Raw genomic sequence first — 26,050 nt, 5'->3', positions numbered from 1 at the left:
ATTTTTTTGGTAACTGATAGTTATTATAATTAGACTGTTATTATGTTCGTACAGATATATTCTTCATGCACTGATCGGATGCCGATAAAATGATTAGCTAATTAACTATCTGACTACATTTACTTATACCCTAATCTGCTTTTAGGTCCGGATGTTGAACTTATTCTCTCGTGTTTTTGGGATGTTTAATCTATTTTGTAGGTTGAAAACTTCTGTTTCCCATTGTATGCGACATAAGAACTTATTCTTTGCAATAAAAACGGAAAAAGGAATTCTCTTGTTAAGACCCTATGAATCGATTAAAACCTCATATTCATACTAGAACCATGATGATTCAACAAAATCCTAAACTAAGCCCAAGAATTCCATGAATAAGAACCTTTGGATCATCACATCGCTTATTCCATGAGTATATATATATATATATATATAATGACTGCAAATCCAAAGAAACACAAAAACAGCTTATCATATTGTGGAAAGTAGAAAGTGCATGGTCAATTTTGGTACAGAGAATTAAATTTTTTGTTACAGAGTTAAGTTGATTTATGAATATTTTTCATCAACTGTTTGCACACGACAAGTGCATGGTCACTTTGGTCTCTCATTGTCCTTATTTTATTGGTTTGGTCATCATGTATTTAGTTCTCAATCTCATCAAGCAATTAAAATTTGAACTCTGGTATATGGATTTATCGAATCCATTCTGTTGGTGTGTTGAAGACATCAATCGGTATTATGTTCTTTCAGGCTAATGGCGATTTAAAAAAGGAAGGGCAACAATTTCTCACTCAGTTCTTCTCACCCATCTTTCTAAAGATTATGATTTCTATCAATTGTTTACTTCGGCAAGGCTAACCTGTAGCTACTAGTTAGTTGATCTATGTATCATGACCATGGTTGTTAGAATGTTACGATTCACAAGTCTATTCATATGATTTAATATGACTTTTAAGCAAAATGATTCGATTCATACAGTTGAATTGAATCTTAAATTAAGTGAATCTTACAATTCAATTGCAATTCACTCACTACAACAAATTTGGGATTTAAAGACGAAACAAATTTGTCCCAAAATGTATATATTTTGTCACTCAAACTAATTACAACGAAAATTTTTTGTCACCCGTTTTTTCGCCGAAGCGTCGTCGCTAAAGGGTCTTAGAGACGAAAAAACAAATTTGTCATTGAAAATGATAAATTTGTGACGATTTTTTTTGTCTCCAATACATTATGTTGGGAACGTACTTGTAAGTAATTAGCGACAAAATATTTTGTCATTAAAGGAAGAAATTAGAGACAAAAGTATTTTGTCATAAATATAAGAAGTAGAGACGAAATAATTTTGTCACGTTTAATATAAACGAAGACAAAAATTTTTTGTCAAAGAAACTACCAATAGAGACAAACAAATTCATCATTAAAAATGATAAATTTGTGACGATTTTTTTTGTCTCCAATACACTCTGTTGGAAACATACTTGTAAGTAATTAATGACAAAATATTTTGTCATTAAAGAAAGAAAGTAGAGGCGAAATAATTTTGTCACGTTTAATATAAACGAAGACGAAATTTTTTTGTCAAAGAAACTATCAATAGAGACAAAAATAAATTCATCATCAAAAATGATGAAATAATGTCAAAAAAAAAAAAATCGTCACACATTGAGGGTAATAGTGACAAAATGTGACAATATTTTTCGTCATGACAAATTCATTTAGCGACGAAATAAAGAATTGATGACAAAATTAATCTTCCACCTAAGCCAAATAAGAGACAAAAAAACCTTCTTTAGGGATGAAAAATTGTCACTAATTCCATAATATTTTTTTCCACATTATATACCTATTTTATCAAAATCTGAATTTTAGTTCAACAAATATAACCCTGTTCATGTTGAAACCTGTTGAATATAACAATTTCATTCACAACTTAACCTAACATGTTATCAACACATTTACGAATTAACAAAATGAAAATATCCATTCATCATTACAAATAATTTCATCCCAATACAATAAAATAGTGCAATATTCACAAAATATCCAAAAGTTATAACTTGTACAATTCCACCAAACATCCAACAATAACTAGTGCAACTCCACAAAGTATGTGTATCCTTATCAAACAAAATGAACATTCAAGCAAATTACATCATTGTTGCACGTCAAAAATGCCACCCCAATCCAATCTGCAAAAAAATAAATTAAAATCTTTAGTAATTAATTAATTATACAAAAGATTAAAAACATTAGTAACTCATCAATTTACAATTAGATCAATTATATAATTTATCCCTCTAATAGACTTTTTTTTCGAGATTATGATAACAAAAAATTAATTTTAAAGCTAATTCACAAATGGTGCATCCCATTAATGTGTCGCAAATTCATACAACTTATATTGGTCCCTTCTAAGGTGTTTCTGTTAGTTCCTGTACAAATCTGTGGTTGTGTGATAATTTAGCCTTTCAACGGCATTTTTTGAAACTTTAAGTATAGAGAAAAAGAAATATTTTTTAGACTAATTCACAATTTATATATCGCGTGCACCTGTACAAATTGGATGTCCTATGCATGTTTCCATTACTTTCTAATTCTTCAAACATATATTCTTTTATAAAATTTGTTATATTAAAGTTAATATACTTTACCAAGAAGTATGACCACTTGTGGATGAATCCCCTCCACTTCCAAAGTGTCCAGTGAATCCTTTAGTCCTCAAAAAGTTGACAACATCAGCCATTATCTCCCCTTGCTTCTTCCTACCCTTTGGTCCTCAAAACTAGTTTGTCTATAATGAAATCCGGCTCTAACTCCCAAACCGAGAACCCGATTCGAGTCTCGTCTTCTCCCACAAGTCTCTCGTGCCTAGGCGGTTGTGTGTGCTAAGTTTCGTGCTAATCCGATATCGTTTGATGATTTTGGGGCGTCAACACCTCGAATTCTAAGTTTCTTACAGAATTAATTTGCCTAGAATAAAATCCGGCTCTAACTCCCAAACCGGAAACCCGATTCTAGTCTCGTCTTCTCCCACAAGTCTCTCGTGCCTAGGCGGTCGTGTGTGCCAAGTTTCGTGCTAATCTGACATCGTTTGGTGATTTTGGGATGTTAACACCTCGAATTTTAAGTTTCTTAAAGAATTAATTTGTCTAGAGTGAAATCCGGCTCTAACTCCCAAACCGAGAACCCGATTTGAGTCACGTCTTCTTCCACAAGTCTCTCGTGCTTAGGCAGTCGTGTGTGCTAGGTTTCATGCTAATCTGACGCCGTTTAGCGATTTTGGGACATCAACACCTCAAATTCTAAGTTTCTTAAGGAACTAGTTTGCCTAGCGTGAAATCCGACTCTAACTCCCAAACTAGGAACCCGATTCGAGTCCCAACTTCTCCCACAAGTCTCTCATGCCTAGGCAGTCGTGTGTGCCAAGTTTCATGCTACTCCGACGTCGTTTGGTGACTTTGGGGCGTCAACACCTCAAATTCTAAGTTTTTTAAGGAACTAGTTTGCCTAGCGTGAAATCCGACTCTAACTCCCAAACCGGTAACCCGATTCGAGTCTCATCTTCTCCCACAAGTTTCTCATGCCTAGACGGTCGTGTGTGCCAAGTTTCATGCAACTCCGACACCATTTGGTGATTTTTGGGCGTTAACATCTCGAATTCTAAGTTTCTAGGAATGATTGATCAACTCTCCCTCTCAATCCACACTTGTTAAGCCATATTTCCGCTTGTGTAGCAAGCTTCATTTGAGGAAGAAACATGATGGGCCATTTCAGAACCTTATCCAACAACAAAGTATTCTTCGATTTTCTATACTTCTAAAACAGCTTTTCCAAATATTAGAAGTGAAAACGGTTACCTGTTATTGCATGCATTATCAATTTAGCATAATGTGAATCAAAAGCACTGAAGTGAACATATGCATTAACGGATAGATAAATAAATATATGCATAAATGCATTCTTGTGGAAGAAAATAGAAAGCAATCTAACATTTTCTGTTGCAGCTTGTTCAATCAATGCACAGCCCAGATCAAGGTTATCATTAGTAACAAGTTGCACAGCTTGTTCAAGTTCACTTGCAATATTTAAACCCTGAAGCGAATTCCTAAGCTGACTTGATATTGAGCCACATAAGGGTTCCTATCAGTAATCACACAATCATTGTCAAACACCAGGTAACAAAGGTAGACAAACATAAGATTCTAATCAGATAGGAATGCTATATTTTCAGATAACAAAACAGGACAATAAAACAGCAAAAGAGATCTCCAGTTTGAGATGAAACCTTGCTGGTTACATGAGCTAAACTTCCAGCCAAACTGGCAACCATCAAGTGTGCTGCATTACGTATGCGTGTCTCATCTAACTCCATGGCATAATCCTACAATTGCATTGTTATTCTCTAGTAAGAAAGCAACTAATAACAAATTACCCTATACATGAAATAATAATAATAATAATAATACTATCATATAGATGAAAGAATAATAATAATAATAATAATAATAATAATAATAATAATAAGACCATTAAAACAAGTTCTTTTGTTGTTCAATGTATAATATATATTGGCTCAAGAATCATCTGATATGGTATACAAATTTTATCAATTGTGAATTTCTTTAATGAAGAAACAAAGAAATAATAGAATAAATTTGTAACCTTTACTTCGTGGTAGTGGACAAGAATAATGTTCGAGCGCTCCCTGCAGCAGGTGTCATCCAAATAAGAAGCAAATGAGAATGTGCAACAAAAGCCCTTCCAAAATAACAACTAAGGAAACAAAAATGGTCAAATTTTCATTAACTTCCATAAATTAATTCAATTTTCAAGGTGTGTAGTCAATTTCATGGAAGTTCATACAAGTTAACATGAGTTTACAGCTATAGACATGGCTGTAATTCCAAACATTAAAATGATTAGTATGACAAAGAAAACAGGTGAAACTTTATTCAATGGTAATGGGACAGCTATAGACATGGCTGTAATTTCATCTTTTTCCCAAACAGACAAAGGTAATGGGACTTCTAAAGCAGCAAAACTATTCCAAAAGCAGATATAACTAACGAACCAGATTCTACTCAGTAATTGATGTTTATTCAATGGTAAATAGTATTAGAGGACTATACTTATGCATGTACATGTACAAGACGCTGCAAGTAGGCATTTACATTCAATCAACCTTTATATGCTAATACTAATTAACAGATAAACTTCATATTAAAAGCAATTGCCCAGAGGTGTTCCATAATATAGACAGATTTATATATATGTGTGTATATATATATATATAGAGAGAGAGAGAGAGGGGGAGAGAGAAAGCAAAGTGGAAAGATTTGACAAAATAAACACAAACTTCGATAAAAGCAAGGCAAACTTTTAGACACTCACTCTTCAAGCAACCAATAGCTTCGCCTCTGGAAATTTTCATTTTCTTCTCCATGTAGCAATGCAGCACATCAACACTCCCAGCCTGAAAGGACATTATACAAGCAAATTACTTTGGAGTGTAATAAAAATATACAGCATGAACTATTCATTATATCATAGAGTGCAAAATTCCTGAAAGTCACAAACTTCTGTCTGGTGTAGACAAAATCACCTTAAAAAATAAAAATTGCCTTCAACAAGCATCATTCTTTCGCACAAACCTTGAGCCTCTCATGAGCTTCCTTCCCTGTCTTTCCATATTTCTTCTTCCTCCAGTTATGGCCATCTTTTCCTAAGTATCTCATGAAATTCCCATTTGTAACCTCTTTTCAAATTCAATGATCATTTCCTAAGCTCTGTACCAAGGTAAGCAAAGATGAATTATTGGATTTTAAGCAGCACAAGGGTGAGCTCTTCTTCTTCCACAGCAGAATCTTTATCATCTTCTGCCACCATCCAGGGTTGTTTAGGCCCCTAAACTCCATTAACCAATCATCAAATTCAATAGAGATGTAAGTGCCATTACATCACAACAAGTATTACCTCAACGGCTAAAAATACACTTGCTTCAAGGGAGAGAAAAAGAGAGAGTGAGAACAAACTCATGCTACGAAAACCAGCTCACATATAGAGAAAAACAGTTACACGTTATATGCAATTAAACAATGCAATGTGAGACAAAATATGAATAGTACAAACTCAATTACCTTTCCTTGCCGAATGATTCTTGGGAGACTCCCTGTCATGTCAACTACAGTGGACAGATCAGCCACTCTAACACCCGCATCAATGACAAAATCAAGACCCTGAGATAGATAAAATAGAGCAAGTCAAGTAAGACATTAGTGCACAAAAAAGTAAATTTTCTTTGTGAGTTGAGAAATTGTTGAATAACATATGTAATAGAACTTATTCTGCTGTTTTTCCCTTATCATTTGAAAGCACAACCCTGTATCTTTTTAGACAGCATTATTATTTGAATAAGATAAAGTCATTAGGAAATGAAATTATGGAACAAACAATAGCTTTAGGTCATATTTGTGACATGATCCTTAACAAAGTAGACATTGATCCAGGTTGAAAGTGCCAAAAAGACAATAAGGCGACCAAAATAACATTGCTTTGAGGCCATTAGAAACTGTTAGAGCTGATTAAAAAAAACAGGTCCATGTAGCAAAAAAAATAAAGGCAACAGATTCATTTGGTTTGGTCAGCACACAATTTAAAAATTACACTATTATTTCATAATTTTTAACCAGAAACATGACCCACATACTAAAAACCTCAGTGTATGACCTGACAAACATGTTCCTGATAATTTCCAATAGGGCACATATACAGATAAACCCAATCAAATAGCTCTATAATAATTCCTGTATTCCTATATAAAAATGTCAAATAGTCCCATACAACCAAGCTGTCTTCAAGAAAGTACCAGCTCAATAATGTTTCGCTTCTCCTTCAGTCATAGACTATTCTTCAAACTCTGCCAATGGGCTTCCTTTCTTATTTGAGATTTAGGTGCATAATTTTCTTTTTAATTTTATTTTTGAAACAAAAAGAAAACACTGATGGCTGTGGAAACTTCTTCAAAAATAGAATTGTCAAGTTCCAATAAAGCTTTATAGAACTTTATTAACTAATTTAAGTAATGCACTCAAGAAGTGGGTAATTGCTCTGTTACTTTTCAAATTTCTAATTTATAGCTGAAAATTTGGCTTTATAAAACTTTTTTTTTAATTTTTTTATTTAACTATCTTGTACCTGGTGGTGTCACTAATTTTAGTAGATTACAAGAAATTCGGTAAATCCCAAAAATGAGATTTGAGAAATAGTCAGGTTCTGACAATCTTTATACATCTGAAAACATTATTTTGACCATTTTCCAATTTATTTAGGATCAAGCCTCCATATGGGGCCGGTAATTCAGATCACAAGTATAGAGTCTATCTGAACCGTTGGCCCAAGGTTTGTGGTGTTGCTATGAATCAGGTGGAGCATCCTCATGATGGTGGTAACCACCAACACATTGGCCATGTCATTACCATTCTCCGTGATGCCCCTCCTGGCTATAAGCTTGGTCTCTTTGTAAAGAGGAGGTTTCGGGGTCAAACTACTGCTACTGCCACAAAAGCTAATAAAGAGTACTTAAGGTTTGTTTGAGAATTTGTTTTTTTTACGGTTCTTTGACTTTTTACGAAAAGACATACAAAAAAGTAAAAAAAATAGGTTGACTTTTTATGGGGGCTTTTTGACTAATTTAGCCACTTCCCAAACAAAGCCTTAGACAGTGTTACTATATGAAGTTCTTTAGGGTTATGGTTTGAGGTTTTGGATAACTTGTGCTAAAATATTTATTTTTTATTTTTTATTTGGAATCAGCTACTTGAGATTTTAACGTTATGATTAATGTTTGCTGTTGGTGGAATATAGGCACATTTCAGATTATTTCTTGTTATTGGAATGGAGTTACTCATGTTTGATAACCTATTGGCTGCTTAAATGACCAGTTCAGACTAACTTCACTGGGCATTACCAAAATGAAATAAAGTTTTAATTTAGTATGTTATAGTATTAAAATGTCACATTTTGATAATATTTCTACAAATGTCATTTTGGCACATTTAGATTACAATGTCAAAATGAAACCCTAAAAAACCCAGCAAAAGCTATTCCCTTTTCTTCTTTTTCTTTAAAAAAATTATAAACCCAGTAAAATTATGCAAGTTTAAACCAAGATTCGAATTATACTAATACTATTCCACTTTATTAAATTTTTTTATTTTACTTAAATACTCTGATCTGCATCGTATAATAACTTCAAAAGATTTGGGTTCTCTTCTCGGGGAAGAAGGGTTCATCAAGACACAACAGTGACGATTAACACCAAAATACAATATTTTTACATTCATATGTTCAGTATTATAGTGATTTTAAACTATATAATATTCAAATTAAAAATTTTCATGTAGAACAAAAATGAAGGTGAAAAGAAGAAATTCAAAGAGTAAATTAAGCAAACACATATATAAACCATGAAACAAAGGAGGGAGTTTTTACTTGAGGGAGTCGAATTTGGAGGTTAAGAGCGAATTTGGAGATCACATAGGATCGTCGACCTAGAGCATGAGATTCAAGCCTTGAAGATAAAAAAAATAAAATATAAATAAATAAAGTGTGAGAGAGAGAAAGACAAGAGAATACATACCAATGTTAGGGTTTACAAGGGCAACAACTTGCTCAGCAAATTCGAGCTCTCTAGAATCCCTGGTTCCTTATATTATAGTGTGCTTCTACATTGATGCTCTGTAGATTCGAGCTATTGCCGATGGAGGAGTTGGAATGAGAGTGAGATGAGTAACGCGGAGATGGAGATGGAGATAAAGATAGAGAGAGAGAAAGAGCGAGGCTTGAACGTGAAAATGAGACGAGGGAAAAAGAAATCATAAGCGCCAAAGGGTTTGAGGAAATTTGGAAAAATTGGGGATTTTGACTATTTTTGAGAATATATATTGATCACACTATAGGATTTTATTTATTTTTTTGTTAAAATAATTTTATTATTTTTGTTTTCTTGTAGTTAATGCAATTTTTTTATTCTGATTTTTTAATTTTTTTTAGTTACTAAAGGAGAAAATTTATTTGTTTCATTTTATTATTGTTTTTTATTTGGTAGAAGTAGGGGTAATATTTTAATGAAAAATATTTTCTGTTAAAATAAAGTTAATTTTTTTGTGGTCAACAAAAAATATTTTTCTACAGCCCATTTTTTTTTTTTTTGTTACTAAAAATCAGGAACTAATTTTTTTTGCTAGAGGAGAGGGGAGCGGCAGTAGTGGTGAAGGTGGTGTATAAGAGGGGATGGTGGTGGTGGTGGTGATAACGAAAGAGATTAGTGGTGAAGTTGTGGTAATGGTAGAAGAGATGGAGTGGCGGTGGTAAATGAGAGGTAATGGTAGTAGTAGTGGCAGTACTGGTGGTGGTGGTAGTGGAGTGGTGGCGATGGTGGTAATAATGTTAGTTGTAGAGGTGGAGTGGCAACAATGGTAGTAGTGGTGGTAGTGGAATGGCATTTGCAATAGTGGTGAATGTGGTAGAGGAGATGGGTGATGAGAGAGAGGGATAAGTGTGGGACAAATAGAGAAGAAAGAGAGAGAGAGAGAGAGAGAGAGAGAGAGTGATGAGTGTGTGTGTGTGAGAGAGAGAGAGAAAATGGTCGCTAAAAGTGCATTTTCTTGTAGTGGATCAATTGATTTAAAATCAAAAAACTAGAAATTTTAGTTTGAGATATTAAAGAACCCACAAAACTTGTGGTTAGAAACCCCATTTTACTTGTACAATATATATATATATATATAGATTTAATAAAAATTTATATTCATTTTAGATATTTTTTTAATATACAAATTATTTTTTAAAATTTTTTTATAAAAATAATTTAACAATCTCATCAATAACCATAATGTATGGAAAAAGTTGAAAATGGTGTAAGAATAGGTATGAGAGAAGTCAAAAAGGCTTATGGGTTGGGAGAAATCAATGAACGCTGAGGTTTTTTTTTTTTTAAATCAAAAATTTAGAAAATTTAGATTGAGATATTGGAACTCCCACAAGGCATGTGAGTTAGAAACCCTTTTTTCCTTATATAATATATAGATAGATAGATAAATAAATTTAATAAGAATTTATGTTTGTTTTAGATATTTTTTTAATATACAAATTATTTTTTTTAACATTTTTTTATAAAAATAATTTAACAATCTCATCACCAACGATAGTGCATGGGAGAAGTTGAAAAAGATGTAGGAGTAGATATGGGAGAAGTCAAAAAGTGGGTTGAGAGAAGTCAATAAATGCTGAGTTTTTTTTTTTAATCAAAAATTTAGAAAATTGAGAGGGTAATTTATATATAAATTGGGCCGAGCTAGGTAATGGGTCGTTCATTGGGCCACGGTAAGAAGGGTTGGATAAAACGGAACTTGGAGTTAGCCCGGTCCGGAGAACGCCTTATTATTATCCCGGTCCAAAAGAGCCTTGAAGTTATTCCGGTCTAAAGAAGCGTGGTGATTAGCCTGGTTGTCATACTCAGAGTTAGCCCGGTCATGGCATATTATGGACAGCCCGATCAGAACCTAGCTATTTGTTAGCTCGGTCAGGACCTTGATGTTTTGTTATCTCGGTCTAATCACGCCAGGGTTTGTGCAGGAGGAACCGGGGTAAGAGCAGTGAAAGAAAGAACCAAACTAGCTATAGTTCGGTCTACTCTGCGGCTCAGCATAGCCATGCTTACCTCAGTCATATTGGAGTCTGACCATGGTAAAACCATCTCACTTGGTTCAAGCAGTGAGGAGGATGTTGAAGGATAAGCATTATCTTTCAGGAATGTGATTCCTAGGAGGACTCTTCATGGAGGAGTAAAAGTCCTACTAGGATTGTGCCACACGGAACCTATAAAAGCTCATAACATCACCTATGGAGAGGTAACACAACTTTGATTCCCGAACACACAGAGCTTTTTGTCTATTTGTCTATTTGTCTATTTTGCTGACTTAGGCATCGGAGAGGTATCCGGCACACACCCGCCGGCTAGCTCACGTTTGTGTTTTCAGGGAGTAAAGCGACGACGTACGGAGGAGCGCAAACTTGATCAACAGGATTATACGGGAAGAATATTTCGTACCCGTACAATTGGCGCCGTCTGTGGGAACATCAGACTAGAACAAAACCTCTTGATCAAGCTTTTCCTCTTTAGAAGCAATGGCGCACAACGAAGATTTGCCGCGGTCCGCCATCGACGGACAAACACCAGAGGGGGGTGCAAGGCGCGAAGGCCTACCTTCTATCCCTCCCATGGCAGACTTGGAGCCACAGCGACAGAATCCCAAGAGGGATGCAAGGGGGAGGAGGCGGACTAACAGCCCCCGTCATTCTTGTTCACAAAGTCCTGACAAACAAAGGCGGAGGATTGATCCTCAAGTTCTGGAGGACCGCGTGAAGGAGTAAGATGAATTGATAAGGAAGATGGCAGCAGACATGGAGGCCATGAAACGCCAGATCAAGGGAAAAGGGGTGGCGACAGGAGAGGGGCCTAAAGGCAATGCGCCTCCTCGCCACTCAGAAGATCGTAGTAGGCATACCACGACATCGCAAGCAGAGAGTAGAAGCCTCAGGACGAGCGACACTCAATCAAGGACTTCCAGAACTCGTCACTCCAGGTCTGAGAGAACGAGATCATTAAGGTCTTACACAGAGGGAAGTACCTATCGGCCCTCACACACGCACCATACATTATCCAGGCAAACGGAGTTGCCTAGATCGTCCGACTTACGGACTATGCTTGAAGAAAGGGCGCGACAGAAGGAAGATGCTAGGACACGCGATCCACACAGGGTTTCAGCCCTTCAGCGGTTGGCCCCTCGGACGCATGGAAATGTCGAGGTTGGGATGCCAATACCGCACCTTGCCTACGAACCAACAGATAAAGCGTTGGCAAGACTCCATTGCTCTCCATTCATTCTGGCAATTGAGAACGCACCATTACCCTCAGGCTTCCTCCAGCCAAAATTTACCACGTACGAAGGGAAGGCAGACCCTTACATGCACCTACGCCACTTTCGTCAGGTTATGGCAGTATACCGACGGAACGAAGCTTTAATGTGCATCATCTTCCCATCAAGCCTTGGTGACCTAGGCTTGACTTGGTTCGAAAAACTTCCAGAAAGCAGCATAGCCTCCTGGGCGCAATTGGCAGAGGCATTCGTTACTAGGTTCAGAACGAACACCAAAACCCTGGTGGAAATTGATCAACTGCCCTCCATCGATATGGGCAAAAAAGAGTCATTAAAATCCTACAATAGCCGCTACTGGGAGACCTTCAACCAGATTGGGGACTGCCCCACCAATCTCGCCATCGCACAGTACAAAAGAGGCCTTCCAGTCGGGAACGGACTAAGGGACTCAATCACTATGACACCACCTCTCACAATGGAGGCCTTAATGGAGAGAGTGCACCAACACATTCAGGTAGAAAAAGATGGCGCTCGTGCTAAATCAAAGTCTAGCACAACCACAGTACCAGATAAAAAGACCGCGGCAAAGGTTAACGCGGTAGAACGTCTGAACAAAAACGGACGAGGCAGGTGGGACAACAGAGAAGACCAGGATAAAAGATGGTTGAGAATCTGCAGTGCCATTACCACGGTATTCAAAAAATCAATCTACCGGATCCTAAGCGAGATACACGATGAACCTTTCGTCAGATGGCCTGCCAAGCTAGGAGAAGCTCAGAAGGACTACGATGAGAGATCGCGGTACACCTTCCATAAAGAAAAAGGGCACCGCACTGAAAATTGTACACCATTGAGACAGCATTTAGAAGAGTTGGTGGCAGCCGATCACCTGGATAAATACATTGAAGGAGGGGCGCAGCCAGCCCCCCAGAATGATGATCACCCGAATGGTATGCCAATCGACCCCTCACCTCAAGGCGTGATAAACGTAATACATGGGGTACGCGAACCTGAGCGCGTATGTGAGCTCAGGGGCATGATCAAAAAGGCTGAGCACTTAAGGGAGGTTCTAAGCGCACAACCCACAATCAAGAAGGGAAGAACGGAGGCCACCAATGTCATCTCTTTTTCAGACAGACACTTGGCGAGGATATACTGCCCTCACAATGACGCGCTGGTCGTCACACTCTGCGTCAAGGATTACGACATCAAGCGGATTTTAATAGACCAAGGTAGCTCGTGTGAGATAATGTACTACGACACCTTTAAACAACTGAAATTGGAGGACAAAAACTTGGCACTTGCTGTATCCCCCCTGATCGGATTCAACTCAATGCCAGAGTGGCCAGTCGGCAAGATTATCCTTTCAGTCAGGGCAGGAAGCGTGGCAAAACAAGTGAAATTTTGGGTATTGAAGGTCCCTTATACTTACAACTTAATCTTGGGAAGAATATGGCTGCATGCCATGCGAGCGGTAGCTTCATCCTACCATCAAGTAATACGATTCCCCAATGAAGCCGGGGTAATTGAAGAGGTCTTTGGAGACCAAATTATGTCCAAGCAATGCTTTGTCACGGTTAATGGTAGCCGCGCTGCCAAGGGATATGTTCATTCGGTGGAAGAACCTAAGAGCAATGAACTGTTCGCAGATGTTGGCAAAGCAGCTGATCAAAAAGCAGTGGAAGACTTGGTAGAGGTAAGAATAGATGAAAAGAACCCGGATAAGTTCTTTTTGCTCGGTTTGTCGTTATCCAGCACTGAGAGATTAGAGGTCTTGGAATTCTTGACGTCTAACATCGAAGTGTTCGCCTGGACACCCTACGACATGCCAGGCATTGATCCAAACTTCATCTGTCACCAACTCAATGTCCACCCATCCGCCAGACTAACCATTCAGCGCACTCGCAGATCGGCACTCCACCACGCCGAGATAGTGGCGAAAGAAGTGAGAAATCTGCTAGAGACAGGAGCTATCAGAGAGGTGCACTACCCCAGATGGATTTCCAACACAGTCGTGGTGCCAAAAAAAAACGGCAAATGGCGTGTCTGCGTCGACTATAAGATAGTCAACAAAGCATGCCCAAAGGATAGCTTCCCCCTACCACGGATAGATCAATTGGTAGACCTAACGGCGGGGCACAACCGACTTAGCTTTCTGGATGCGTACAGAGGCTACCATCAGATCGCCATGTACAAACCAGACCAGGAGGTCACGTCCTTTACAACTCCAAGAGGACTGTATTGCTACAAGGTCATGCCCTTTGGCCTAAAGAACACAGGGGCAACATTCCAGAGAATGGTCACCAAGATGTTTGAGCCATTGTTAGGCAGAATAATGGAAGCTTACATCGACGATATGGTGGTCAAAAGCAAGGATGAGAATGACCATCTAAGGGACCTAGGTGAGATGTTCCAGATTCTGAAGAGACACAAGTTGCGCCTTAATGCATCTAAGTGCGCGTTCGGTGTAGGATCTGGCAAATTCCTGGGCTTCCTGGTGACCAACCGGGGTATAGAGGTAGACCCCTCCCAGATCAAAGCTATTCAGGACCTAGAGAGGCCTAACTCAGTAAAAGAAGTGCAGCATCTCATCGGCATGGCAGCTGCACTCAACCGATTCATTAGCCGGTCGTTAGACAGACTACGACCATTTTTTCTAGCATTGAAAGCCAAGTTCGAGTGGGACGAAGAATGCGCCCGTGCTCTAACTTGAAAGAATACATGTTTTCTCCACCGCTGCTTGTCACCCCAATACCTGGAGAAGAACTCTTCCTGTACCTAGCAGTCTCTCAGCACGCAATTAGCGTAGTGTTGGTCCGTGCGGAAGGAATCTAATATCTGCCCATCTATTATGTCAGCAAGACATTTCTGGACACCAAAACGAGGTACTTGCCACTGGAAAAACTGGCCTTGGCCTTAATGATGGCCTCAAGGAAGCTGTCGCACTACTTTTACGCCCACACCATAATCGTCCTCACAGCTTTCCCATTAAAAGCTTTGTTTGAGAGGGTGAACTTTTCTGGGCGAATCTTGAAGTGGGCAATAGAATTAGGACAATTCAACATCAAGTTTCAACCCAGAACCGCGATAAAGGCCCAAGCTTTGGCAGACTTTGTCGCAGAATTCACGCCAGGAAGTCATCATATCTGCCCAGTCGACCTGACTGACACAACCGAACTAAGGATAGAAGTTGACACTGGAATAGCGCAACCCATGGTGCAGGATACTCAGTCAGACCCCAAGGCAAACCAGAGTAAAGAAAATAAGGAAGAAGCGAACCATGCTACACCAAGCCAAGACTCACCAACAAATAAAGACTTGGTACAATCAGATAATGAGGAGCAGACAACAAGCATGAACCTCGAAGAAAAAACCAACAACATTCTTGACCCCGTGGCATCATCTGACCCCTTCACTTGCTGGAAGTTGTTCGTCGGAGAGATGTGGAAGCTCTTCGTAGATGGAGCATCCAACCGGCACAGCACAGGACTCGGCATAGTCCTCATCTCACCGGACGGCCTAGTTATGGAGCAAGCAGTCAACCTTGGCTTCCCAGCATCAAACAACAAAGCGGAGTATGAAGAGCTTCTTGCAGGTCTCAAATCAGCATCCTACACGAAGGCCACCGAGCTAATCGTTTACAGCGACTCACAGTTGGTGGTAAACTAAATTTCAGGTGACTACGAGACAAAGGATGACAGGATGGCTAAGTATCAAGACTTAGTCAGAAAAGAGATCAAGAAATTTGAAGTAGTGAGGATAGAATAGATTGGCAGGGAGGAAAATAGCAGAGCAGACGAACTAGCAGGCTTTACTTCAATGGCAGATACATCCATCCCTCATCCGTTGCTAATTGACTACTTACCAAGACCAAGCATTGAAGACCCTAAAGCAGAAGAGGTATGTTGCGCCAAACTAGGCCCCTTATGGATGGATCCCATCATACTATTCTTAAAAGATGGCATCTTACCAGAAGAAAAGAAAGAAGCCAACAAAATTAGGGCAAAGTCACAGCGATTTTGGCTCTCCCCATCTATGGCATTGTACAAAAAGTCACTCACAGGACCTTATCTAAAGTGTGTCCACCCCAGCAAAGTAGAAGCATTCTTTTGTTCGAGATACACAAAGGCGTGTGCGGAAGCCACCAAGGAGGAAGATTGTTAGCCTACAGAGCCATTTCACAAGGATACTGGTGCCTATACATGCAAGAAGACTCGGAGAAGTATGTGAAGAAGTGCGAGAAATGTCAGAAGTTCGCACACCAAATACATCAGCCGGCCAGAGAACTTCTACCATTGGCTAGCCCATGGCCCTTTGCAATGTGGGGCCTGAACATAATGGGACCACTTCCAACAGCACCCGGAAACAGGAAGTTCCTTCTCGCAGCAACAGACTACTTCACAAAGTGGGTGGAAGTTCTTTCTCGTAGCAACAGACTACTTCACAAAGTGTGATATCTAGGTCGGCTAAGGTGAGGTGAACATCATCAGGGATGTTATAATCCTTTCGAAATTCAGCCATTGCACCAGGTGAGTTAACTAAAAACCTATACTTTCCCATTTTTGGTTTAAGTTATGAATAAGTTATACTTGGGTGTTGGCTCGGTCAGAGAATAATGCTGAGTAGCTCGGTTGAGCGCTCAAAAGAGTGCCTGGGCAACCTAAGTCTGCAAAGTAAAAAAAGAAGTGTTAAGCACTGATCATTGGACCGTGCTACAAGAAACAAAGGCAAGATAAATAAAGCCCTAGCTCGGCTACGCAGTTTTAGCTCCGTTTGATCGAAGGGATTTAGCTCAGTCGAGCCTTTGGGACAGCTTTCTTAGTCCGGTTTTAACTAAGGAAGTTGGTCTAGCCCCAACTTTTAGCTCGGTCAGCGTTGAGGCTCTCTAGTGTGGCATTGCACAGATCTAGCGCGGTTTGGTAGTTCGGCTAGTTGAAACAAACGGTGGTTTGACTTAAGGAAGCTACAAGTATGGCGCAAGTTTCAGTTTGGTCGCCAGGTATGGCTAGGCTTACGACCAAGGAAAATAACTTCCTAGTTCGGTTGCATATTTATTTGGGATCAAACCCAGTGTTTCTACAGATTATTTCGTGAGTTCAAGTGGTTCTATTGCTCAGTTTTTTCCAGAAAAACGCATGACCAAGCAGAAAATGTGTTTTGCAAAAACACAAAATATGCCATGGATTATAAAAAAACAAAAACAAGACAGATTTGAGTAGCTTACCAGGTCAAGAGGAGGAAACTGAAGATGGAAGCAAAGACAGTGAAGAACACAAACTCAGCAAGCTCAGGGTCGATGAGTGTCAGAGACTCGTATGAGAGAGAAGTTGAATAGTAAAGTGAATGATTCAAAGCATTAGGGCTTTTTTTGTGAAAAGAGAAGGGAAAAAGGCGGGAACTGTTCAAAAAACACAAGGTATGAAGACGGCGTGACAGCTGCCTTTAGCCAATAAGAGCATGCCGCGTGTCCTTAGAATGAGAAGCGATTCAGTCTTTGTGATTGAAGGGACATTTTGACCAGACAGGTGTAGCCCGGTGTAAATTTAGCTCGGTTGGAAAGGCTTAAGAATTTAGCTCGGCTGGAAAGGCTAAAGGGTTTTTAAGCTCGGCTGGAAAGGCTAAAGAGTTTAGCTCGATTGTAAGGATAAAGTTTTTAGCTCAGCTGGTAACAAGTAATCCCTATCATGCTATGCAGATGGAATTAAGGGGCAATTGAGAGGGTAATTTATACATAAATTGGACCGAACTAGGTAATGGGCAGTTCATTGGGCCATGGTAAGAAGGGCTGGATAAAACAGAGCTAGGAGTTAGCCCGGTCCGGAGAACACCTTATTATTATCCCGGTCCAAAAGAGCCTTGAAGTTATTCCGGTCTAAAGAAGCGTGGCAATTAGCCCGGTTGCCATACTCAGAGTTAGCCCGGTCATGGCATATTATGGATAGCCCGGTCAGAACCTAGCTATTTGTTAGCTCGGTCAGGACCTTGATGTTTTGTTATCTCGGTCTAATCACGCCAGGGTTTGTATAGGAGGAACCGGGGTAAGATCAGTGAAAGGAAGAACCAAACTAGCTATAGTTCGGTTTACTCTGCGGCTCAGCATAGCCATGCTTACCTCGGTCATATTGGAGTCCGACCATGGTAAAACCATCTCACTTGGTTCAAGCAGTGAGGAGGATGTTGAAGGATAAGCATGATCTTTCAGGAATGTGATTCCTAGGAGGACTCTACATGGAGGAGTAAAAGTCCTACTAGGATTGTGCCACACGGAACCTATAAAAGCTCATAACATCACCTATGGAGAGGTAACACAACTTTGATTCCCGAACACACAGAGCTTTTTGTCTATTTGTCTATTTTGCTGACTTAGGCATCGGAGAGGTATCCGGTACACACCTGCCGGCTAGCTCACGTTTGTGTTTTCAGGGAGTAAAGCGACGACGTACGGAGGAGCGCAAACTTGATCAACAGGATTATATGGAAGAATATTTCGTACCCGTACAAAAATTAAGATTGAGAAATTGGAGCTCCTACAAGGCTTGTAAGTTAAAAACCCCTATTTTCCTTATATAATATATAGATATAGATAGATAGATAGATTGATAGATAGATAGATAGATATAGATATAGATAGATAGATAGATAGATAGATAGATAGATAGATAGATATAGATATGGCACATACCATTTATATGACACAAGGACCAAAGTACCGGGACAACTGCTGCAATTTTCCCTCACTAAATTAAAGGGATTTAAAAAGTAAAAAAAAAAAAAAGAAAAAAAAATTATAATATTAAAAAATGTTCACTAAAAAAATATTGATTAAAAATTACAAATTAATTATTGAAAACTCCATACTAAACAAGGTAATGTTTTCTATTAATTTTGAAAATTAAAAATTTAGTATTAATTTTTTCGCTGTTTTTGTTTCTCACAAAAAAATAGCTATATTAATTATCTCTTTTTTTTTTTTTGTGAAGAGGGGTTTTGACCTGCGATTTTTCTAAAATGGGTGTTCTAGACGGAAATGGTAGAGTTGGTCCAGACAATAAGAAAAAGTGCTTATGCAAGAGGCACCTACACTATGAGAAAGAATAGTCAGTTTTGCATAGGGTGCCTTCTTGGATAATAGCTTCAATACTGGCATGCATGAAGGGCTTAAGTGTGAGACATATGAGAGGGGCTTTAATGCGAAAATAGAAGAAATGGTTTACAGAGTGTCTTCTTGCTTCATGACTTCAATACTTGTGAGAGAGGAGTAGGCTCAAGTGCGAGAGAGAAATGAGGGTTTGTAGGAAGTGTCTTCTTGGGTCATGACTTGAGTGTCCGTGCACATGAAAATAAGTGATAAGAGTCAGAGTGTGTCTCTTGGGGTCATGGTTTCAGTGCTCCGAAACACAAAACCATAGCATATTAGTAAAGAGAAATAATTAGTGATAAAATATTTTTGTCTCATTAAATACAAGAACAGAGAATTTATTATTGGTGACGAAATATTTTTGTCTTCCACAACATAACCTTACGAGATGAAAAATATATTTGTCGCGCAATCAATCAGAATTTATTAATGACGAATATTTTCATCTCCCACAACTTATTCTTCCAAGACAAAAATATATTTGTCGCCCATTTAATAGAAAGATGAAACGGCATCGTTTGCATGATGAAGTGTTTATTGGTAATGAAAATGTTCGTCTCTAATTTGCTAAAATAATTCGTGCTAATGCAAATGAAATTGGCGCCTGAATTTTGCAGACGAAATTTTTTTTTCGTCTCCTATACGTTTGAGAAAAATTAAAAACGACAAAATTAATATTTTGTCATCTTTGGGTTAAATTTTAAGACAAAAAAAAATTTCGTCACCAAATTTTGTCACAATATCCTAGGTTTCTTGTATTTTGTTTCCTTGTTTTTTATTATTATTATTATTATTATTATTATTATTATTATTATTATTTTCTTTTTGTGAAAAGGGGTTTACTGTGAGAAAGAATAGTAGCTTTGCACAAAATGTCTTCTTGGATAATAATGTTTGCATGCACAAACGGCTTAAATGTGGGAGAGAATAGAGGAGCTTTAGTGCGAAATTGAAGAGATGGTTTATAGAGATGTTTTCTCGAATCACAACTTCAATACTTGTGAGAGAGGAGACTCAAGTGCGAGAGAGAAATGAGGGTTTGTAGAGGGTGTCTTTTCAGATCACGACTTTAGTATTTGTGTGTGTGTGTGTGAAAGTAAGTGATTAAGGTGAGAGTGTCTCTCAGTTTCTGACGACATTTTAATAAAGAGGAATAATTAGTGATAAAATATTTTCGTCTCAAACACATATGTTCGTTGCCTAATCAACAAAAATACAAAAACAACGTTGTGTGGGGATAGAGAATTTATTGGTGATGAAATATATTCGTCTCCTTCAACTTAACCTTATGAGACGAAAATATATTCGTCGCGCAATCAATCAAAATGCAGTACGACACATGGAGAATTTATTAGTGACGAAATATTTTCGTCTTCCAAAACATATCCTTCCGAAACAAAAATATATTTGTCGCCTAATTAACAGAAAGATAAAACGAGCATGAAGAGTGTATTGGTGACGAAATATTTTCGTCTTCCGTAACTTATCCTTCCCAAACAAAAAATATATTTGTCACCAAATAAATAAGAAAATGAAACGACATCGTCTAATAAATTTAGAATTTGTTGGTGACAAATTCCTTTTGTTCGCAAAAACTTTAAATTTTGTGACAAAAATGTTCGTCTCCAATGAGCTAAAATAATTGGCGCCAACAAGAAAAAAAATCGGCGCCTCTTTTTTCTGACGATTTTATTTTTTCGTCTCCTATAGTTTTGAGAAGAATTAAAAGAAACGACAAAAGTAATATTTGGTCATGTTTGGGTTACATTCTAAAACGAAAATAAATTTTATCACTAAATTTTAAAAATTAATTATTGAAAACTCCATACTAAACAAGGTAATGTTTTCTATTAATTTTGAAAATTACAAATTTTTTATTATTTGTTTCTCTGTACTTTTTCTCACCCAAAAAAAAAAAGCTAGATTAATTATCTTTTTTTTTTCTTTTTTTTTTTGTGGAGAGAGGTTTTGACTTTCGATTTTTCTGAAATGGGTGTTCTAGACAGAAAGGGTAGAGTTGGTTCAGACAATGGGAAAAACTACTTGCGTGCAAGAGGGGCCTTCGCTATGAGAAAGAATAGTGGGTTTGCATATGGTGCCTTCTTGGATAATAGCTTCAATGCTGGCATGCACGAAGGGCTTACGTATGAGACAGAAGAGAGGGGCTCTAGCGCGAAATAAAAGAAATGGTTTACAGAGTGTCTTCTTGAGTCACGACTTCAATACTTGTGAGAGAGGAGTAGACTCAAGTGCAAGAGAGAAATGAGGGTTTGTAGAAAGTGTCTTCTTGGGTCACGGCTTCAAGGTCTGTGTACATGAAAATGAGTGATAAGCGTCATAGTGTATCTCTTGGAGGTCATAGTTTCAATGCTGCGAAACACAAAACCACAGCATTTTAATAAAGAGAAATGATTAGTGATAAAATATTTTTGTATCCTTAAATACTAGAATAAAGAATTTATTATTAGTGATGAAATATTTTTGTCTTCCACAACTTAACCTTATGAGACGAAAAATATATTCGTCACGCAATCAATTAGAATTTATTAGTAACAAAATATTTTCGTCTCCCACAATTCATTCTTCCGAGACAAAAATATATTTGTTGCCTATTTAATAGAAAGATGAAATGACATTGTCTGCATGATGGAGTGTTTATTGGTGATGAAATATTTTTGTCTTCCATAACTTATTCTTCCCAGACAAAAATATATTTGTCGCCTAATAAATGGAAATATGCAACGACATCGTTTAATAGGTATGGAATTTATTGGCAACGAATTACGTTTGTCACAAAAAAATTTATATTTTGTGACAAAAATGTTCATCTCCAATGAGCTAAAATAATTCGCACCAATGCAAATGAAATTGGTGCCTCATTTTGGCGAACAAAATTTTGTTTTCGTCTCCTATACTATTGAGAAAAATTAAAACAAACGATAAAATTAATATTTCGTCATCTTTGGGTTAAATTTTAAGATAAAAAAAAATTTCGTCACCAAATTTTGTCACAATAGCCTAGATTTCTTGTAGTGACTGCTACTCAATTCTGTTTGTAAAATGCATGGAACAACATCTTTTTCACCAAAAAAAAGAGATTAACTAATTATAATGATATACGTGATTTATATGTGTACATATATATAATTTAGTTATATTGATATTTATTTCATTTTAAACACTACATGTGTAGTTTTATATGTATATACATATATAAATTTATATATTATGCTAAATAAAGTGAATCTTAAGATTCATGATTCACTATTTTAGCAAAGTGATTCACGATTCACAATTTGACAACAATGATCATGACTATTTTGCAGGCATTTTCCATTACTTTCTTTGGTGAATGAGGTGACAAAAGTCAGGTAACCATGAGAACATTTATGTGTATATTTCACATGTAACTACCACTGTTGCTTGCTATTTTACATTGCGCATATACCTTTTCAGATAGCTACCATCGGCTTGGCCACAGATGAGAACCCACTTGGTGTTGTCCTTGGTGGAATCTTGTAAGTCTACAATTCTCTCCGCTTATATACGAGTTGTTTTGGTTCTTAGTTTTTTTTTTTCTTCTTTGATAAATTTATTTTTCCTTGTGACGAAATTTGTCGTATCAAGGCAAAAAAAAGAAAGAAAAGAACACTGCAAATTTGAAAACACACTCTCTCTCGTGCACAGTTGTAGACCAGCTACACCCATCACCGCACTAGCCCACATGCACAGATACACATCTACCCTCGTGCCCACATAGGTTGGTGATTAATGATGCCAGGACAGTATATTGGACCTTTGGATCTTTCTTGAATTGATGATTGTTACTTAAAAGATTGACAGGACCTTTACAGCCACAAATTTCTTGGTTGCATGAAACCCTAAAACTAGCGACAAACATATGTTAGCACCCTCCTTTTTTCACCTGAGCGAAAAATCATACTTGGGTTTTCAATTTCACCAGGAATGTGTGACCTCTCTTTGCACTAGTTCTGACTTAACAATTAATGTCTCTCACTAATTTTGTTAACATTACAATCGTGAGAAAATTTCTGTGATACTCTTTAGAGTTAACGTAATAAAACGACATTTAATTTTTATTATGTTGGACTGATTATGTTTTGCCTTTAACAGAGGACAAGCATTTTGCACTACTACTGCTGTCCTGGGAGAAAAGAGCTTGGCATCTCAGATATCTGAAAAAATTGTAATTAACAAAATTTTCATTTTTGTTGTATCACATTCGATGTCCTTTTTGTTAAATTAGCTGTAACCAAGTAGTCTTGATTCCGATGCAGGTTGCACTCTCAGGTTGCACTTTCTCTACTCTTTAGAATTTGATAAGATAGTATTGTCTTGAATCATGTAATTTAAGAAGTGACAGAATGGTGTTTTTGAATAGTTGGATTTCAGATGAAGTTGATCTTTGCTTATCAAAAAGACAAAAAGAAGAGATTGAAAGACATTAGATTTGAAAAATTAAATCTCACAGAAATAGCACAATTTCAACAACCCAAAAAAAAAAAAACTATAGCGGCGTTTTCAAACGCCACTATAGTATAGTGTAAACGGTTATATTTTTAAATAGAAAAGAGCTACAATGGCATTTTCATAACGTTGCTAGATGTGGAGTGACGTCATTGTAGTGTTATGCAGCATATTTAGCGGCGTTTTAACAAGCGCCACCTATACTTATATAGCAATGTTTTTAAAGCGCCATAAAGCTGTAGCGACGGCCGCATTTTTGGCGTTTGGTACTAAACGTCACAAAAAGAATTAGTGGCGTTTTTTTATAGCTATGGAGGCGTTTTTTAAACGTCTTTAAAAGTATAATTTTTAGCCGTGTATGAAGTCAAATGATGTTTGTGGTGAAGCGAATAAAGTTTCTCCTCCTAAAGCTGGTAGAAGTATACTTGATCTCTCTAGCTTGAGGATTTCTAGGTAATATGTTAATTTTGCGTCTTGTTTTTTTGCCTCTTTATCTGTGGTAAATGGGTAATATGTCACTGATTTTTTGAAAATCACTTCTCCTATCAAAGGACCATAGGAGCAAACAAATATCCATCACTATCTTCAATTCAGAAAGAAATTAAATCCTCAAGAAACCCAGAGCAAAGCATGTTCCATGATGGAACTACAAGGAAGCACAGCATCCAAGATGGCCCATTCTGTTTGCACAGAGAAGCAAACCCCATCCACCCCATGTCTGAAGCGGAAAAAGTTGTTATTCTTTCTCTTTCTCTTTTATTTTATTTTTAATTTAAATTTTTTTGTGTTCTTTCCCAAATGAAGAGAAATTTGAGCATTACAGAGAAATTTGGGGCAGTATAACACATATGATATTATGTCAGAATTATATTGATCCCTTATCAATGTTATAACTTTATATGATGCAGGGATTAAATGCAGATATGCTGACCTTAAATCCATCAAAACGTCTTTCACCATCACCTACCGAAAGCTGGCCCTATCCTATCATATTATTGTCTATTTATCTGGTCAAATTTAAAATTTTTAGGTTGTTTCCTGTATTTACACATGTTTTTCTCTGGAATTTAAAAGTGTTAGAGGAAGTTCAGAAAAAGTTGTTGTCCAAGAGGTAGATTTCATCCTTTTATTTTAATTTTTTAGGCATGTTAATGTAAGAGGGTTAAATAAGGATTTGTTGAAACAACTGAAGTCTGATAATCAGGGAATTATAACTGATGTCCAATGATTTTTTATTAATATTTATAAATGACTAGGTTTGCAGCCATCAGAATCGCAAAACCTTTACTCTGGATATTCCTCAGGAGGTGAACATGACAGAACTAGAAATCCCTTTTGTAATGGAAAATGATGTCAATGTTGAAAAGGCCGAAGCATATACAAAGGAGCTTGAAGATGTAAGCATGAACTTTCAAATGACTTGAAATTCTGAACAACCATAAAACTTATGGACTAGGACTTGTTTGTTTGTAGAGAAAATTACCAAAATCTACATACTTGATCCCGAGATGTGGGGTTGAAAAATTAAAAACACTTGTCATTATGGAGATGATCTGTTGTTTCTGCAGATTTGCAACATGCTGAGAAAGAAACACGAGGAGGCAAAGGAAATATTAGTTCGAGGTCTTGTGAACAACAATAATCTGCTGATGCTCAACCATCCGATTTATGAAGAGAAAATATCCTTCCGACTGTTTTCGCTATTACATTTTCCTTCTTTTCTTTGGGGGGCATAATTTGTGACGTAAAACTATAGCTGTTTGCTCCTTTACCACTGAAAACATCCGTGAAGTTCAGAAATTTGCTGCTCAGCTAATGTCCACACAGACATGAGGATCATTTTGCAATTCTCCAAGGTAAGTTCTCTTTCGAATGCCTGATTTTGTATTTCACTATATCCATTTGGTTTCAGTTGATTGCCATGCTACATTGGTTCCAGAGACAACTATTTGTAATGTGGTATCTCATGTATCGGGTACTCTTTAATGCTCGAAACTACTGCTGATTTTTGTATGTTCTGTTATTATGTTTGAGATACATGAAGTCCATGTAAGCTTGACCATGAACAACTAACTACATATTCTCTAATGAATGAATCTCTCGAGTTTGTTATGACAACTTAAACTTGAATGAGATTTTCTAGCTGGCAAAACATAGCCAAGCCAGTATCGTTCCTTCTTGGGTTGGGATTGAGAACTTGTGGGGATTGTGGACCCATCACAAGTTTTATTTCAATAATTCAGATCGTTTATTTTTTTTAGGATTTTTTTGTGTATATCATTTATGGAAAATAAATTTAAGTCATTTAAATAATCATAACATTTTCATTTTACAATTTGTCTAAAGAAAATGAATGATCTATTTTCAAAACATATTTGTCGTCAATTTTTTGAAGACAAACATAATAAAATAAAAATGTTATGATTAATGTTTGATCATTGATTTTTTCAAAACTATATTGCTCTCCCCCAACCTAAAAAAA

The 26,050-nt window shown here is 37.2% G+C and overlaps 1 protein-coding gene and 1 long non-coding RNA gene across 16 annotated transcripts in view; one reads left to right on the top strand and one right to left on the bottom strand.

Moving 5' to 3' along the window:
* Positions 1-25,563, top strand: part of LOC114279654 (uncharacterized) — a 29,756-nt gene extending 4,193 nt beyond the window's left edge. For 9 of the 10 annotated variants that reach the window (XR_014339567.1, XR_014339563.1, XR_014339560.1 and 6 more), the window contains exons 8-12: positions 22,407-22,451; positions 22,541-22,598; positions 23,215-24,679; positions 24,825-24,965; positions 25,137-25,563. This is a non-coding gene — a long non-coding RNA (uncharacterized LOC114279654). The remainder of the gene's footprint in view (positions 1-22,406; positions 22,452-22,540; positions 22,599-23,214; positions 24,680-24,824; positions 24,966-25,136) is intronic. The other variant, XR_014339559.1, reaches the window with a different exon arrangement.
* On the bottom strand, positions 1,894-8,815 carry LOC114286788 (uncharacterized). 6 transcript variants are annotated; one of them, XM_082886586.1, is made up of 8 exons: positions 8,494-8,815; positions 6,141-6,239; positions 5,655-5,907; positions 5,395-5,476; positions 4,666-4,708; positions 4,289-4,384; positions 3,994-4,143; positions 1,895-2,192 (listed from the first exon to the last, which is right to left on the bottom strand). In XM_082886586.1, exons 6-8 carry the CDS (start codon positions 4,373-4,375, stop codon positions 2,169-2,171), a joined length of 261 nt encoding a protein of 86 aa, XP_082742712.1. In that variant the 5' UTR covers positions 4,376-4,384; positions 4,666-4,708; positions 5,395-5,476; positions 5,655-5,907; positions 6,141-6,239; positions 8,494-8,815; the 3' UTR covers positions 1,895-2,168. The 6 variants fall into 6 exon arrangements, 2 of the variants coding, with proteins under 2 accessions (XP_082742712.1, XP_082742713.1); XR_014339555.1 differs by having other exon boundaries at positions 1,902-2,192; positions 5,606-5,907; XR_014339556.1 differs by having other exon boundaries at positions 1,904-2,192; positions 4,666-4,776.
* Positions 25,564-26,050: the final 487 nt, after the last annotated feature.

This window comes from Camellia sinensis, chromosome 9, assembly GCF_055761805.1.
Source record: "Camellia sinensis isolate YWXY chromosome 9, ASM5576180v1, whole genome shotgun sequence".
In the NCBI taxonomy this organism is placed as follows: Eukaryota; Viridiplantae; Streptophyta; class Magnoliopsida; order Ericales; family Theaceae; genus Camellia; species Camellia sinensis.
The sequence above is the reverse complement of the archived record's forward strand: the minus strand, read 5'-3'. Positions and strand labels throughout refer to the sequence as shown.